The 17,973-nt window shown below is 43.3% G+C and overlaps 1 protein-coding gene across 2 annotated transcripts; it reads left to right on the top strand.

The window, feature by feature from the left end:
- Window positions 1-80: 80 nt before the first annotated feature.
- On the top strand, window positions 81-17,725 carry Ldhb (lactate dehydrogenase B). 2 transcript variants are annotated; one of them, XM_034511443.2, is made up of 8 exons: window positions 81-219; window positions 2,511-2,645; window positions 6,894-7,011; window positions 8,724-8,897; window positions 11,780-11,953; window positions 13,385-13,502; window positions 15,181-15,304; window positions 17,375-17,725. In XM_034511443.2, the coding sequence occupies exons 2-8, from the start codon at window positions 2,517-2,519 to the stop codon at window positions 17,540-17,542; spliced, it is 1,005 nt and encodes a 334-aa protein (XP_034367334.1). In that variant the 5' UTR covers window positions 81-219; window positions 2,511-2,516; the 3' UTR covers window positions 17,543-17,725. The 2 variants fall into 2 exon arrangements, with proteins under 2 accessions (XP_034367334.1, XP_034367335.1); XM_034511444.1 differs by having other exon boundaries at window positions 199-525.
- The last annotated feature ends 248 nt before the right edge of the window (window positions 17,726-17,973 follow it).

Here is a 17,973-nt window from a genome sequence, read left to right as displayed (position 1 = left end):
CTCCAACCTTGTCCTTGAAGGAGATTGAGCGAGCCGAGGGGAGGGGTAGACCGGGCTCGGGTTTCCAATCACAATAGAGAAAGCTGGGAGGCTGGAGGGCTGCGGCCCCGCCTCCTCCTCCTCCTTCTTTAGAGCCAGAGTCGGCCGTCCGCAGAGCAGCTTGCTGACTTTGCAGTGGTTCCCCTGCATCAGCGCGGCCGCAGAGCCTTCTCTTGTCTGGTAGGTCTGAACACAGATCCCAAAGCCTGACTTACAGAACGTCAGGGTGTGTGTTGTGGGAGTATGGAGTACAGAGGGGTAATTGTCAGAACAGGCGGAGGAGCTAGATGCGACACATCCTCTCTCTGGGGCCTTTGCCCCTGAGCATCCGCTCTCTGACCGATTTCTTCCTTGTGGTTTTGGGTGGCAAGTCGAGCGAGCGGAGGTGCGCAGTTGAGCTCCCGGCTCGGTCTGCACCTTGGTGTAACCTGAGCACAAGCTGGTCTCGGGCCTGTGTGCTATCAATGGAAAGACTTGTAACATAAAGTAAGTCAAACCGGGTCTCATCAAGTCCTTGGTCGGCAGGTAGCACATCACCCACCCGCTGCGAAGCAGGGCTGAGGCTCATGCTGGGGGCGCGCGCCTAGGTGCCAGAGAACCAAGCCGGGTCTAGGTGGGTCCCTGTGAAGGTTGGAAGGCTTGCACCTGGTGATGGAGAAAGGTCCCAGCTATTGTATCAATGGGGATAAAGGAAAATTCAGCCCCGAACGCCAGGCTTCGTCCACTCTCACGCTGCTCGCCCTGCAGCCGGATACTTGCTGGGCCTCTTTAGATGCTCTAGGATTTTGTTTACTTCTTGTGCTAAGTGTGGAAGCCTAGGCTTCCCCCTGGAGACCTTATTCGAGGTGTGCGCGCTGGTATCTCCCACGAGACCTGCTTTGCACAAGCTCTGACCGGACCTGGGGTGGAGGTAGGGTGGAGGAGCTGACTCGTTTTAATGGAGAAATTGGAGCCAAACCCGGGCTTTAACATTTAACATAGGAGATTCTCTGCGAAGTAGGTAGACCTTAGTCCCTGACCTAGATGACTGGATCATGTCTAATGGTTCATATCCACAGGAGAGGGGACTGTGAGGGTACCCTGAAGCTCGGGTGGTTTCCCTGTTTTTTTCTCCCTCCAGTTAACTCCCTGCAGCCAACTCCCTGATTTGACACAGGCCTGCTACAATGCAAACTATTTTCTTCTCCTTTATCTCTGTGGGAGGTGGGGGTGGGAGGAGAATACGAACTGAACTTCAGTCTAGATATCCAAGTCTGCCTGTGCTTGCTGGATCTTCAACACTGTCGCTTTTGAAATTCCCCAAACTAATTTAAAATGTTTTCAGGATAGCCTGGCTGGAGATAGCCATGGCTTTAGCTTTCCAGTTTTTCAGACAGAATCCCAGGATGATGCAGGGTGACCTTGGGCTCTCCTGACCCTCCTACCTCCACCTCCCAAACGCTGGGATTCCAGGCCTTCCTAATGCTCTCTGGAACCTACCTAACAGATTCTAAGCCAACTAACAAAAATAAACTTGGTGTGGGCGGGCTTTGGGGAGGCTGTGCTTTTCTAACTAAAGAGATACAGCTACTCATTTGAAGTTCCTTAAGATACTGGGCCTGTGTGAATCCATTTTAAGGTCGTTGCTTTGTCCAAGCCCTCCCAAGGCAGTTCATCTTCGGATCCACGGAAAAACTACAGATGTGATTCTTTACCCTGGAAGCGGTACAGATGGGCCGGGTCGGAGGGGGAGGGTTTAAAATAACAAAAGTAAGTCATGGAGCAAAGTAGTTGTGATTGCCTTCAGGTACTTCACTCTGGACAACCAAGGGTTCTTTACAAGACAGTCAACGTCAACTAAGCCAGGTTTTGTTACTTAGAAGTGAACGGGTAGTGGAACCTCAGCTGTGATAAACCTTGCTAAAAAGAAACAAACTAGAACAATCGGCATTGATTACTAACATGGATTGTGAAGACACCTTTGTAAGGAGGGCAGGGAGGTAACTTTTGTGAGATTTAAAGTACAAAACTCAGTCTTTGTCCTCCACGAATTTGTAATGAGAATTATAAGTATACATATTGGCTTTAAACAAGTTTAAATTAGCTGGTTGAACATAAATTCCTTAATAAGGACAAAAGAGAGAAAGAGAGCTTATTTAAGTATAAATATCTGTATCTTTAGCCAGTAGTATGCAGTTACAACAGAAAGTAATGGTAATGTAAATTACATCACAGAAGTAATGGTGGGATCTAAATTGCTTGCATGGACCTGGAGGGGGGAAGCAGAGGGGTGTGGCACGGAGGGGAAGCATTTTTGGTTTAGGCTTGTGGAGAATTTTGCACTGATTAAGTCCTACATTCAGAGAGATATGGTTCCTTTAAGGCTTCTGTTGAGCTATATTTAACTTCAGAATTGAAGCTGTGGCTTTTAAAAGGCTATTTCTCATCAGATCCCATCCACGTAAAACACATCCATCACCCTTTTCTTGCAGGACAAGATGGCAACCCTTAAGGAGAAGCTCATTGTGCCAGTCGCAGAAGAGGAGGCTGCCGTCCCGAACAACAAGATTACTGTAGTAGGCGTTGGGCAAGTTGGTATGGCATGTGCTATCAGCATTCTGGGAAAGGTATGTTTTAATAGCAATGTAGGTCACTATTTCTGCAGGAGTTCGTAGTCTGTCTGAGCAGTTGAGGCCTGTGTTGTCTTTAGACCCCCTCAGGTGTCTGAAATAACTTGGAGAAATCACACTTACCTTTCAGTACTTGCACATGGACGGGAGGATTCTGGTCGAGTTGTGTGACCACTCTGGAACTACTCTCAGGGATTTTTAACACCGCTTTAGTATTGTGATGTCTTCCTGTCATATTCACATTTAAAATTCTCCATATTGTTAAAATGACACCTCTTATAGCTGGCTTTGCCTCAATCTGAGACATGCATTTTATATCTTACTATATTTTTTTCTCTGTTCTGCAAGCCTTTGATTTTTTTTTTTTAATGGTCTAGGTCAGTCTCATGGTATCTTTTTCAGTGTGTGCTTTTCCGGTGTCTCCTCTTGTGATTTATCTAGTTGTATCTGTTGGGTGGGTCCCACACTAAAATGTATAGCATAGTGACTTGCCTCATTTCCATGGTGATAAACTGAGGTCCATGGCTGGAAGACTGATTGGAAAATTTAGATGCAGCGCCCTCTGCCTTCTTAGAACATGTTTGTAGAGTTTTGTAGAGACACACTGTTGAATGGCTTCCTAGCCTCAAACTTTGAACCTCTGGCTTTATTCTGAAGTGATTTCAAATGTAATAGAAATTCATAAAAAATTATTTTAATCATGAACACTTCCACGTATGCATCTTTTGGATTTATCAGCCCGCTTGCATTTTGCTTCATTTTGTCTCGTACTCTCTCTACCCCCTTTCTCTTGCTCTCTCTGCATATGTACATGCATATGCTTATATGTGTTCCTTAAGCCAGTTGAGAATATCTGGGCGAGATCAAACTTCTAAGGTCTCCAAGCTTGTTTCCTTGGAACAGGACAGATTCTCCCATAATCATTTCCATCTGAAGCTCTCAATATCAGTTTTATGCTGCTTTGGTGTCTCCAGGCTTGACCTTCTTTGCTGTCTACCTGTCTAGACTACTGGCTGCCCTTACAGACACCCCTTGGAGTTCACACCACCATTTCTTTTTGTTTCTCTTAGTTTTAGTGGCTTGAGGACTTGCTTGTTCTAAGAGCTTCCTTAAATGTAGGAAGAGAGAAAAAGCAAGCTGGCAATACCTCCCCCACCCCTGGTAGAGCACACTGACCCTTTTGTGTGGTAGCTGCTTAATTCCTCCCACTCAGCACATTCCTTCTGTTTGTGAATTTAATGTGTTGTTTTGTTGGGGATTGAGCCCAGGAACTCTTTTGTATGCTAGGCCATTCTAGACTAAACTCCTGAGTTCTGCCCCTTTTATTTTTATTGTTTTTGAGAGTCTGTCTATCTCATGCTGACCTCAAACTTGTGACTGCTCCTGCTTCCACCTCCTGAATGTTGGGGTCACTATGTGCCACTATGCCTGACTCTAAACTTTTAAGTTTGGTGTTTTGCCTGAATGGATGTTTGTGCATTCGTGCCAGAATGGATGCCATTCTGGGAGCCAGAAGAGGATGCCATTTGCTCTGGAACTGGAGTTACAGATGTCTTGAGCCACCATGTGGGTTCTGAGAATCTAAACTGATTCCTCCATAGGAGCAGCCAGTGCTCTTAGCCACTGTGTCCCCTCTCTAGCGTGTGAATTTTAAGTTCTCAAGGATCAAAGTGTGAATCTTTTTAACTGAGACACAATTATCAAAGGACTCCTCAGTGTGTATTCTTTTGCTTGTTTTTCTAGCTACTTTTAAATTGACTAGATACCTATGACATGTGATAGTTTTCTGAATTGTAGGGATTTTAAATGATCTTTATTTAGTGTTGACTCTTACTTTGGTTAAAACAAAAACAATTGAGCTTACATTTCTTTTAAAAATATATGTGTATATAATATATGTACATATATATTATATACATACACACACACACACATATATATATACACATTAAAATTAAAGAAAATATTTAAAGTTTGGGGTCAGGCATATATATATATATATATATATATATATATACATTAAAATTAAAGAAAATATTTAAAGTTTGGGGTCAGGCATGATGGTACATATCAGTAATCCCAACATTCAGGAGGTGGGGCAGGAGGGAATTACAAGTTTGAGGCCAGTATGTGATATGGAGATTTTATAATATATATAATCTCAAAAGCAACAAAGTGCTTTATTCTAAATAATTGATCGACTTAAACTTTTTCTTTTGTGTGTATGGTGATTGTTACTGTTTTGCTCTGGTGTCTCCTCTAAAAACCAGACTGGCCTCAGTATCTTGGCAGTCCTCCTGCATCCGATCAACCTTCTGGTGCTGAGATTCTTGGCCTGTATCACCTCATCCTCCTCATAGGAACTTTTCTTATCCTTGTTTTAAGACAAAGCAACTGAGGCAAAAGAAGTGATGTCACTTGTCAGTGTCTTCCAGCTGCAGAAAGAAGAGAGGCTCAGGCAGCTGTCCTCCACATATCTGACCATAACCCAGAAGCTGACAACAGAGATAAATATGCCTCATTAGAGAGCATGGCTGCCATGCGCAAGGCCTTGGATTCAGTACTCAGCACCACAAAACAATGTGTCTAGTATGCGTAACCCACTCAGTGCCACAGCAGCATAGGGCACTGGAGAGAACTGCCGCCTTGGATCTTGCAGCTCATTGCTGCCGCCCAGAATACCTTCCTACATATCCCTAGGTTAGGAAAAGCTCAAAATGCAAATGAGTTAATGCCACTTACCCATTTGGTTAATTATTTGAAAAGTTATATCTTTCTCTCCCACAAAATTCTCATGCTTAACAAGCACTCGAATGTAAAACCACCGGCCTCAAATACCGACGCGTTGATGGCAGTCATTCATTAACTGAGAGGCAGAATCCACAATGGTATCTGTTCCACTTTGAGACTTGAGATTAAAAGATTTCTACAGTAACACTCTTGGCTTTCAACCAGCCTTGCTCCTTAATAATATATTTATATTTAGCGAATGCATAAGCTATGGATGTGTAGGTGGGGACACGTGAGGCACTCAGCAGCAGCGTCGCTATGCGTCTGTCTGTATAACTACTCTTAGAGGGTGTCCGTTACCCACAGCCAGCTGTATTCAGCAGCTCTTTGGTTATTTTTTTTTTCCATTAAACTTGGGCGGAGCCACACAGGGAAAGGGGGATTCGAACTGGGAGAGACAGAGCGGAGGGCACAGGCTCGCCCTCTGCAGGCGGCTACCTTAGCCGCTGCGCCACCGCTGGCTTGCTTGCTTATTTATTTATTTATTTATTTATTTTAAATGTTGGCTCACCTCTTTCCTTCAGCTAGGCGTGCACTTCCAAGCTAATTCTCCACACCCACTGACACAGAGACCCTGACATCCTGTGATGTGGTTTCCTACCTAACCTCTGAATTGTGTTGCCCTGTTAACTGCCGTGGTTCACGTGTGCCGATACTAAAAGATGACTGGACATGCAGGTCCTGGGGCAGGGCACCGGCACACACTGTTAGGCTGTTAAGTGAGATGGTCTTAAAAATGCAAATAAGAATTTGGTGGGCTCTTAAATGCTCCATGTAGAAGAAGGAAAAGAACCTTTTTATTCCCCCAAACATGTTTAAGTTAAAAAAAAAAAAAAGTAGATAAAAATTAGCGTCCATATTTGATAAGAGCTCTCATCCCCCCCTGTGCTTGGGATTTGGTTCATGAAGTCATAACTCTTCATCCTGTGACTTAGATGCCAAGACACTGAGCTGCTCAGAGCCAACCTTAGCATCTAGGTTGTAGATGATTGAATATCATACTCCAAAGGTCTTGAGGATTTTGGTCACTGGGTGCTTAGCCATTGGTAAAAGGCTTCTGGGGGGTAGACTGGTGCTAAGCCGTCCTTGCATGATTTCGGGTGCTAGAGTAGTGACAACCAAACACTTGGCGAACAATTTGAACGAGGAGGTGCTTTATCTTCCTGCACAGATTGTCATGGCAGGGACAGCATGGTAGCAAGATGGTAAGGCTACCTGCTAATATCCTCTTAGATTAGGCTTTGAAAATGAGCCAGGAAGTAAAGCCAGCTATACTGTAAACCTCAGGGTCTCTATCCCAGGGACTCATGTATCTAGTGAGGCTTCATGTCCTAATGGTTCCATAGTGTCCCTAGACAGCACCGCTAGCTTGGAACCATGTGTCCAGAAATAAGCCTGTGGGACACTTCACATTCAAGCCACAAGAGAAATGAATGCCTGATTTTGTGTTTCTAGTCTCTGGCTGATGAACTGGCCCTGGTGGATGTCTTAGAAGACAAGCTCAAAGGAGAGATGATGGATCTGCAGCACGGGAGCTTATTCCTCCAGACCCCCAAAATTGTGGCCGATAAAGGTAGGTTGCTTCTCTGCATTCTCGAAGGGATCTGACATGAAAGTCCTTTTATCATGAATGGATATTTGCCATGTACCCTCTAGCATGACAAGCTGATCAGTCACTTTTCATTTGTTGATGTTACTGTCTGTGGTGCTGTAGATAAAATCTAGGGTCCTGCAGGATGCAGTGTACCCTGGACAACTCTGTCCTAAACTTCTCCCTGCTCATTCATTCATTCATTCATTCATTTGTTCATGTTTTCATTTGTTTTCTAAGACAGGGCTTCTCTGTATAGCTATGGCTATCCTGGGACTTGATCTATATAGACCTGTGTGTCTCTGCTTCCCACATGCTGGGATTAAAGCCATGTGCTACCATTGCCCGGATAACTCTCTTTTAGCTAGAAAAAGTTGGAGTTGTGGGGCTGTTGTTTCAGTAATTGCTAACAACAAATACTCATGACCTACTTTAGTAATTTCCAAGACTACAAGTTTTCCATCTACTTAGAAATGGTCCCTTATTTTTTTTTTTTTTAATTTAAAATTTGTTCTCAATTCTGCTTTTTGTAGAATGTACGATCATTTAAGATGAGATTCTTCTCCAGCTCTGGCCGTATCACCAGGAGAAAATCACAAATTGTGATGTATGGTGGTGGTGGTTGCCGTCTGCGTCTTCCTCATACAGATACAGTTTTCTGCATCAGTTTCTAGAAATCCACTTTCTGGGGATTCTGCCAACACGTGCACACAGCATGTGAACATTTTGTCATGAGCATCCATGTAGTGCTGTGCACCACATGCCAAGTGCTATCTTTGTTGGCTTTATTTCCCAAGCATGTGCCCTGTGGTCATTTTGATAGACTTCATAGAATCCATGTTTCCTTGAACTCACTATGCACTTGAGGCCAGCCCCTCCTAACTGCTGGGATTGTTAGTGTGTGATCTCTGCCTGGGAACACAAATCTATTTCTGAAGTAAAAGTTTGGATGCATCTTTTTTAAAAATACAAATATACAAAGTGTTAGAAGCCAAAATTTTACAATCAAAGGGAAACACTGCCTTTCTTTTCCTTCATAGATGTTGGTAGCATTACATGGCTAAAACAGAATTAAAAATGAGTATTTTCTATGCTGTATGTTATTAATTTAGGAATGTGAAAACCCACCATTTCATGGCGATTGTGGAAAGCCTGTCTGTTGAGCTGTGAGTTCACTGACATGCTTGAGCTTTTCCTGGAAATTCAGTGGATTTCTTAGCCACAAACATATTTTAGGGTATTGTTTTCCTGGTTCTTAATCTGTCAGTTTTGATGTCAGGTTGGGTCATTGTTACTCAAGGAAGAAAAATGCAGTTGCAGACGCTTGATGTTCAAAACCTCCTAATAGTTGCTGGTGATCACTCAGTGATCAAGAGTGTATACTGCTCTTCCAGAGGACCTAATGTGGGTTTATATGACCTAATGTCGGTTTATATGACCTATGTCTGGCAGCTCACAACCACCTGAAACTCCAGCTCCAGAGAGTCTAAGGCCCTCATCTGGCCTCCTTGACCACACACACACACACACACACACACACACACACACACACACACATCTTTTAAAAACACAATCTTTTAATATAAGAAATTCTCATTACTTCTGGAAGCTGAAGCTTCTAGAACATACTAGAGATAGTGTGTTTGGCCCAGGAGTTGAATTTAAGGTTCACTCTCTTGTTTTCTTTCTTCAAGATTACTCTGTGACAGCCAATTCTAAGATTGTGGTAGTGACGGCAGGAGTCCGCCAGCAGGAGGGGGAGAGCCGACTGAACCTGGTGCAGAGAAATGTCAATGTATTCAAGTTCATTATTCCTCAGATCGTCAAGTACAGCCCTGACTGCACCATCGTTGTGGTTTCCAACCCAGGTACTAATGCCATGCCTTAACTGTAGCAGTGGCCCGTCTGCTTCCAAACCTTTGGGAGATCTCGTTGTTTTGGGTTTGTTCACTGACCGAGGCAGTCCGCAGTCCACATGTGTTTTGTTACTGGTAAAGAAAAATGGTGTCTGCAAAACAAATGGCTCCATCCCAGGCCACAGGTTCAAAAATGCAAGAAGCCTTGTATCGTGGGTTTTATCTACTGGTTTCTTCTGTGTTTGTTGTAGAGTTGTAAGGCTTTACATTTTCAATTGGTAGTAGGTGGAGCTGGGACGTGGCTCGGTAAAGCACATGATGTGTAAGCCTAAGGATCCGAGTTTGGATCCTCAGCATCCTCGTAGAGAGCCAGGCTTGAGAGTATGCATCTTTAATTTCAATGCCATGCCGGGGAGATGGAGAAAGGATCCCTGGTGCTCTTGGCCAGCCAGTCTAGCCTAATTGGTGAACTCTGGGTTGGTTAAGAAACCCCCTCTCAAAGTAAGGTGGGGAACAACTGAAGAAGACTCGGTATGGGCCTTCGACCTTCACATTCACAGACACGTATGTACTCTCGTGTGTATACACCATGTGTGTACGTCACATACAACGCACTGCAGTGCCTGACACTACCTTTTGAGCCTGATGAATAAAAATTGTATAAGGCCATTGTTTACAGCCTCTGCTGGATCCTTTTTTTTTTTTTTTTTTTTTTTTTTTTTTGGTTTTTCGAGACAGGGTTTCTCTGTGTAGCCCTGGCTGTCCTGGAACTCACTTTGTAGACCAGGCTGGCCTGGAACTCAGAAATCCACCTGCCTCTGCCTCCCAAGTGCTGGGATTAAAGGCGTGCGCCGCCACCACCCTGCACTCTGCTGGATCCTAACAGACCAGGATAATAATCAGTGAATTCACAAAGTCCATATCACCAAGCTGCCTCTGAGCCATTCACTTGAATTAATAAGTCACGACAAGAGATGCAATAGCCATGTTTCTGAAAGGGGCTTGGAAGTCAGAGGGTGAGAGAATGACTTGGTAGTTAAGAGTGCTGACTGCTCTTTGCAGAGGACCCAGGTTCAGTTCCCAGGACCCACATGGTGCCTCATAGCTCTCTGTGACTGTAGTTCTGGTGGAACCTGATGTCTTCTTCTGAACTCTTCATGTAGCACACAGACATATAGGCAGATTTAAAACAAAACGAAAAAAAAAAAAAAACATTTTTTAAAGCATGGAATTATCTCTTATAACCTAGTATCATTTTTTTTTCCTTTTTGTTTGTTTGACTGATTGATTTTCTATTATTATCTTGCAAAGAAAGTAACTTTGCAGATTTTCTCTCCTTAGCCTTTCTTTCTCTGTTTAGGAAAAGTTTTCTAAGAATAATTAAGGTTTTGTAACTAAATATTTTTGTCATGTGCTAGACCAAATGATTAAAAGTCTAGTGTCCGTTACTAACCCCCCTTCTCTTGGGATGTACAGGGTGGGCACTGAACTATGGGGTAGGCAAGTATTCTGCCATTGAGCCGTGTCACCCAGCTCTGTGTCACACATCTTTGCTCTCTCATTTACCATTAGAGTTACTATGTAATGGTGAGCATATTGATAAGATGATAGATCTGCTGATCTGTCACCTGGAGGATTGTGGCTAAATCTGCCCGGGGGTAGGGGGGAGTCATGGCAGTCCCTTTAGTACTGGGGCCTGATAGGAGATTATTTCCGTATTCTCCTTCTTTATGAGCCTGGATTGGGGCTTCCTGAACGGTTCAGCCATGTATGTAAACACACTAGGTGTGGAACAGAGATGGCCGGCAGCTAGCCGTATTCCACGTGTCCACATCCTGCTTCAAGGGCCTGATTACATCACCTACAAGGTAGAGCTTCAAAGTGTGAGTCTCCAGGGAAGCTCATGTGGTGCATAAAGTTGGCAGATGAAAGGCATTGTTCAGTGAGTGTGTGCCAAAAATACCTTCGCCAGGCTCCACAGAGGAGCGCAGGGCCCTCCTAACCCATTGTCAGCTTCTTCTCTCCCAGGGTGTACATTTCCTTCTCTTTCCAACACAGCCTGTAACTTCTGAGGTCACAGAAATGTTACCACTGTGTCACATAGATGAAGATCATGTAGCAGTGATCTAACCATGAGATGATAATGACATGGACTTCATGATAGTTTATTGGGCAAATCACACTCAAAAAAATGTATACAGGCACACCTCACTAACTCATGAATGGCATTGTGATGACAGCCATCACAATCCCAGACTGTGACAATGTGAGTGAGGGTGTTAGTCACTCTTCTATTGCTGTGAGGAGACACCACAACTCTTATAAAAGAAGGTTTATTTGTCTGCCAAGAGGTGCAGGGATTTAGTCCATTATCGTCATGGCTAGAACGTGTCATCATACAGGCAGACACTGAACAATAGCTGAGACCTATCTCTTGATCCATAGGCAGAGATGGGGAGCCTGGGCCTTGAATGGGCTTCTGAAACCTCAAAGCCCACCCCCTGTGACACACTTCCCCCAATAAGGCCACACCTCCTAATCCTTCTAATCATTTCAAATATTGTCACTCCCTGGTGACTAAGAATTCAAATCTATGAGCCAATGGGGGCCGTTTTGTCTTCAAACCATCACAGTGAAGGCTGCTCTTGCCTTTTTCTTTCATTGTAAAGCTAATTGACTCATAATGTTCCCGAGTCTCCTTATGTCACATAATGCTACATTTGCACATGTTTACACGTTTACAGCTTCTTTACAAATGCTTCAATTATATCTGCCTGACCCAGCTATGAAAATCTTTCTGATCACATCTCACATGGGGAAGCAGAAGCCAGAGAACCTTCTAATTGGCCGAGCGGTTCCAATATACTTTCTTAACTTCTTTCTGTGATATTTAGTGGATATTCTTACTTACGTCACCTGGAAACTGAGCGGGTTACCTAAGCACCGTGTGATTGGAAGTGGATGCAATCTGGATTCTGCTCGCTTCCGCTACCTTATGGCTGAGAAGCTTGGCATTCATCCCAGCAGCTGCCACGGATGGATCCTGGGCGAGCATGGCGACTCCAGTGGTAAGAGTTTCCTTTGTGCCTCTGGGTTACACAGAATGTTCTTAATTCTTTTCCTTATTTCAAACGTTAGTTGCATACAGGTTACTATATTTCAGAAAGGGTTCAGAAGTATTTAACATTTTGGGTTTTATTCCAGTTTGCTTTATCTTTCTGACATTTATCCATTGATCCACCTGGCTATCTTTTGTTTCTTTCAGAGACAGAGTATCTGTTTATAGCCCTGGCTATCTTGGAACTTGCCATGTAGACCAGGTTGGCTTTGAACTTAGCACAGAGATCAAACTCAGGTCATCCGGCTTGGCAGCACATACCCCTACCTGCTGAACCATCTTGCCCATCTCACTGTATTTCTCCTCTTCTGTTAAGTAGGAATTGGTCATGTCCACAGTATGAGAGAAAAGTCATTCATTCTTGGGCGTGATGAGACAGATCCATGGTTTTCCTTTAAGACCTCAAGGATGTCTAGCAAGCTTGGCATGGCATATACTGTGGGTCAAGGAGGTCTTACTTGGCCACTGGCAGGTTAACTACCATAGCTGTGTAACTGCCCTGGACTGTAACTAGTCCATTGTTCATACCCTCTGAGTACCCAGTGTTCTCTAAAAGTTCCTAAGGACCATGAGACTGGGATTTCAAAGCCAGTTCCCATGTTTGTTTGTAGACATTCTCCCCTAAATTAAGAAGACCTTCATTTATATATTAGTGTACTTCCATAATGATAACTGTATTTGGGTATAATTACCCTAGATTTTTTTTTTCTTCTTAAGAGAGGGGTTTTTGTTACCAAACAGTCCCCGGGGAAGAAGTTTACATTTCTAAAATTAAGTGTTTAGAATGGTCCCAGACTATAATTACTTGTGATTTTTACCAAACTAGAGATTTGGGAAAGAATTTCATGTTCTCTGTAAATGATGAACTGACTGTTTTGAGCCACATTTGTTTAAAGTTAAAAGGTCAGAAGTAGGGGCTGGAGAAGTGGCTCAGCAGGAAAGGACTCTTGCTGCTGTGGGAGAGGACCCAAGTTCAGTTCCTAGAACCCACATCAGGTGGCTCACAGCTGCCTGCAGCTCCAGCCCCAGGTGTCTGGACTCACTCTTCTGGACTCTCTGGGTACCTGCACATACCCCAAAACATATATACATTGTGTGTGTGTGTGTGTGTGTGTGTGTGTGTGTGTGTGTGTGTCTGTCTGTCTGTCTGTCTGTCTGCCTGCCTGCCTGCCTGCCTGCCTGCCTGCCTGCCTGTCTGTCTGTGTCCGAGAAAGTTATTTATTGCTAGTTGAAGTCAAATATCAGAGCAAATATCTCTCCAAAAAGGATGGGAACTCTACCAGAAACAATTGCCATTAGAATAGCACCAGCTGGTGTTGGGATAATTTGCATCAGAGTTGAGATCTGAGATGGGAAAAGGTTTTGTCTTGCTTTTTCTCAGTGGCTGTGTGGAGCGGGGTGAACGTGGCAGGAGTCTCCCTCCAGGAACTAAATCCAGAAATGGGGACGGACCACGACAGTGAGAACTGGAAGGAGGTGCATAAGATGGTGGTGGACAGGTGAGTGAGCCGGCGACTCCACTCAGAGTTTGAGTCCTGTCCTGGTAGATGGAATCCTAGGCTGCTGTTTCCACACTTCTGCTCAGGTGACTCTTCACCTGATGAGTCTGTCCCTGAGATGTGGGGAGATTAGACCAGTCAGACTTGCTAAGCAAGTCTCTAGAGAATGCAAATGTGTGTTCTCTGAGAAAACAGGTGACTGGAGAGACAAATATAAAATTCCCTAGTGAGAGGGGCTCAACTTGCCACCTGTCAACAACCATGGCGCAGTTCCTCCACAGAAGGAATCCTGGGCCCCTTTAGTCACACAACACACTTGGGCAGATCTCTCTGGAAGTATTTAATCAGTTTTGTTTTTATCCCCCTACCCTGTTAAAGATGTCTCCCATCCTAATCTTTTTTTTCTGAGCTGTTTCTTTTATTATCAACCATCCTCTGTTATGATCTTCCTACCGCAAATAATAGGTCATTTTGAAATACGTCTCATCATTCAGGTTTGGATGCACATCCTGACAGTGAAGCTGACAATAACGACTGGAGGTCATTTTACCTTCAGGGTTTTCTATCATCTGGTTTCTCCCAGATGCACTAAGATGAAGTCATAATGGCCCTTAGCCCGTTTTCCTGTGGACTCTTTAGTGTGTGTAAAATGTAAGCCACGTAGACTTGTCACAGTATGAAGTCGTGAGTGTCAGAGTGCGAAGTCATAGCACACTCTGGGCCTCACAGTGCTCACTGACAGGCATTCAGTAAGGGGTTACTGTTTACAAAGAGGTTCTGTAGGAAGGTTGCTCCCTCAAATATGGAAGTTTTGCTTAGAATGCCTTTTCCCGAAGAATTTGATTCGCATATGGCAAAAAGGCTCTGAAAGTTGAAAAGGTCCTTAGATTTTCAATTCCCTGAAGGCCTCAGTTTTAAAGGGAGAAGATGAGTGCCCATTTGAGTGACAACTTCTCCTGCCTTTCGTTACTTCCTGTGTTCATTAATATATTTGGAAGTATACTCTAATATAAATTAATGTTGATTAAAAATGTCTTTTTTTAGGGATTGGAGAGATTCAATATCAATTAAGAGTGTGTCCTGGCCTTGTATCGGACTGGAGTTAAGTGCCTAGTACCCTCATCAGGTGGCCCATGATACATGTAACTCCAGCTCCATGAGCCTCTGGTGCCTCTGGTGCCCTGATGCTAACACTCATGTGCACATGCACCACGTGCACACAGATATGCAGACACACAATGCATGCACATAATCTTTTTTAAAAAATCTTGAAAAGAAAGAGAATGTACATTCTTAACCACCGTGGCTTTGTAGACACGCCATTGTGTGTCTCCGGTTGTGCTATCCTTAGATTTATTTTGTTTGTACATTAACTCACTTGATATTCTTAAAAGTCTTACAAAACAGGTACATTTTCTCTTTTACTAAGAAAAGGAACTATAAGCGAACCGGCGGTGGTGCAGCGCGTAAGGCGCCGGCCTGCAGAGGGCACGGGGCCCTCTGCGCTCTCTCTCTACCCGCACGTTTGAATTCCACCACGTCTCTCCTCCCTCGTCTCATGGGGGGGGGGGGGGGAAAGGAACTACAGCCAAAAACATTAATTGGCCAAGGTGACCGAGAAAGAGCAGGTGCCACCCACTGTCAGGTTTCAGTGGTCTCTCCTTGGTCTGTTTTCTAGTGCCTATGAAGTCATCAAGCTAAAAGGCTACACCAACTGGGCCATTGGCCTAAGTGTGGCTGACCTCATCGAGTCCATGCTGAAAAACCTCTCTCGGATTCACCCCGTGTCTACAATGGTGAAGGTGAGAGACCTGGCTGTGAAGTAGAACCAGGATGTCTAGTCTTACGCTGTGTAAAGAGATTCACCCCCCGCCCCCCAAAAAAAAAACAGGGAAACTTCTAGTCCACAGTAACTTTTGCATCCAGGGTTTATATAAGTTTATTTATTCTTTCGAACAAGATTAGGATAAGAGAACTTTATTTTGTGGGAGCTAGAATGTCTGAACTTTTTCTTAAGAAGTCATCCTTGTGGGTTATAAAGACTATTGACTATGAATCCTATTCAGTATTTTTCTCTAGTATTACCATTAAATATACTAGGTTCATTATGTAGTGAGCTTTATGTAGTAAGCTACACAGTCTTTCATGTAGCACCCGATGACACAGCAAATTTAGTTTAAATCAAAAGCTATGGAGTGAACATACAAAAGGGGCAAAAAGAACCTGAGCGGAGGGCTGGGACGTAGCTCACTTGAGAGAGTGCTTGTTTAGTGTGCATGAGGCTCCAGACTTCATTCCCCAGCACTGTTTAAATCACGTGTGGTTCTGAGGATACAGAGACAAGGATCAGAAGTTCAAAGTCATCCCTCAGCTATGTAGAAAGTGTGAGATGAACCTGGGCTACATTACCTCCTTTGAATGAAATCTATTGAGTAAAAGTAACGTTACATTAAAACATCAAATGTAGCAAGTGAGTCCTTTCCACATGTCAGTGTCAAGAGTGAGAGAAAGAATGATGGGAAATAGTAGGTGTGGGATCCCCAAGATCAAGGTAGCTGGCTAGGCAAACTAAATTGGCGAGCTCTGGGTTCACGTGAGAAATTCTGTCTTAATATATAAAGTGGAGACCATCAAAAAGACACCTGATGACAACCTCTGATTTCTGCATGCAGGTATGCATGCATACACACACACATAGAGATACACTTAATCACACAGAGACAGACACACTCACACACAGAGAGAAAGAGACAGACACACACACTCACATACATTCACACTCAGACACACTCAGACACAAACATTCACACTCAGACACTCACATAGACTCTCTCTCACTCTCTCTCTCTCACACACACACACTCACACACACACATTGAAACATGTGTGCACAAATGCATACCACACATATAGAAAGGTAGTTGAGAACAACATGGTAGCAGATGTTTAGGTTAGAGTGCTATGGACCTTTTACAAGGTGAGTAATTGTTGACGTTTGGGGCGCATACAGAATGTTTTTAATTTTCTCTACTTTGGTGTATATACAAAAATTTTTGAGGTTAATAACTTTAAATATTAAGATAACTTGTTAAATAAATTAATCCACTAGTCATATAGGGAAATCAATTCCCTTATTTAAAGTTGCAGAACATTTGGTATAGTTAACTAAATATAGTTTAGCAATTAAATAGTTAACTACTTCTTCAGCACCTCTTGGGATAGTCTAATTCCACTTCCAGGGGATCTGATGCCTTGTTATGGCCTTTGGAGACAACTATACTCATGTAGTACACATGCACTCATAAATATATAATATAATATTTTTTATGTTTGTTTTTTAAGACAAGTTTCTTTGTGTAGCCTGGGCTGTTCTGGAACTTGCTGTGTAGACCAGAATCAAGCTTAAGAAATCTGTCTCCTTCTGCCTTCCTGAGTGCTGAGATTAAAGGCATGGGCCATCACTCCAGGCATCAAAAATAAAATAAAATAAAATAAAATAAAATAAAATAAAATTAAAATAAAATAAAATCTTAACTAAAATGAGTTGATGGGAAGTTATCCATTGAGCAATAAATTAGAAACCATTTAAAGGTTCATATAGCAAATTGTATGTAAGCAGAAAACAACATTTGACTTAAAAACTAACTACTGGCTACTTTCTTGTAACCAGTTTTATCATAGAATAAGTTTACACAGTCTATAAATATAAAACTGAACTCAAAAACCTAAGTTTATGGGACATATGGGCCAATTAGATGAAAACTAGAGAATTTGTGTTTATCAAACTTCTACAGTTGTTTGGATCCAACATAATTTTTCTGATCATTCTTACCATGGCCTTGTCTAACTAGATGCTTTCTTTGCTCTCACAGGGAATGTACGGCATTGAGAATGAAGTCTTCCTCAGTCTCCCGTGCATCCTTAATGCTCGGGGGCTGACCAGCGTCATCAACCAGAAGCTGAAGGATGATGAGGTCGCTCAGCTCAGGAAGAGTGCGGACACCCTGTGGGACATCCAGAAAGACCTCAAAGACCTGTGACTGCCAGGCTCTAGGCTGTAGAAACCTCCAAAGTGACTGTGAACCTTTAGTCTTCAGCCTTATACATAGGTCACAGTTTGCTTCTTCCCTGACATGTGATATGAGCTCACAGATCAAAGCCCAGGCTTGTTTGATGTTTGTACTAGGAGCTCCTGAACAAATAAAGTTAGCAATTGCAGCTTACTTCTGCATGCCTTTTCTCTGGTTACTTGAGATGATGTCTCCCTGCGTAGCTAGCACTAGTCTTGAACTGAGCTCTCTGGCTGTAGCTTTCCTGGTATTGAGATTACAGGCTCACCTTCTGCTTTCTTTAATGATTTGTGAAGAGTTTTGATATTTCATCTACGTCCTTGTAACCACTTTCCAGGCAGTGCCAGAATATTCAGTCAGAATGTGCCCTATGATTTTCATGTTTTGAGAATATAGCTATA

The sequence above is a fragment of the Arvicanthis niloticus genome, chromosome 9 (assembly GCF_011762505.2).
Source record: "Arvicanthis niloticus isolate mArvNil1 chromosome 9, mArvNil1.pat.X, whole genome shotgun sequence".
In the NCBI taxonomy this organism is placed as follows: domain Eukaryota; kingdom Metazoa; phylum Chordata; class Mammalia; order Rodentia; family Muridae; genus Arvicanthis; species Arvicanthis niloticus.
This window is presented reverse-complemented; position numbering and strand designations above follow the sequence as displayed.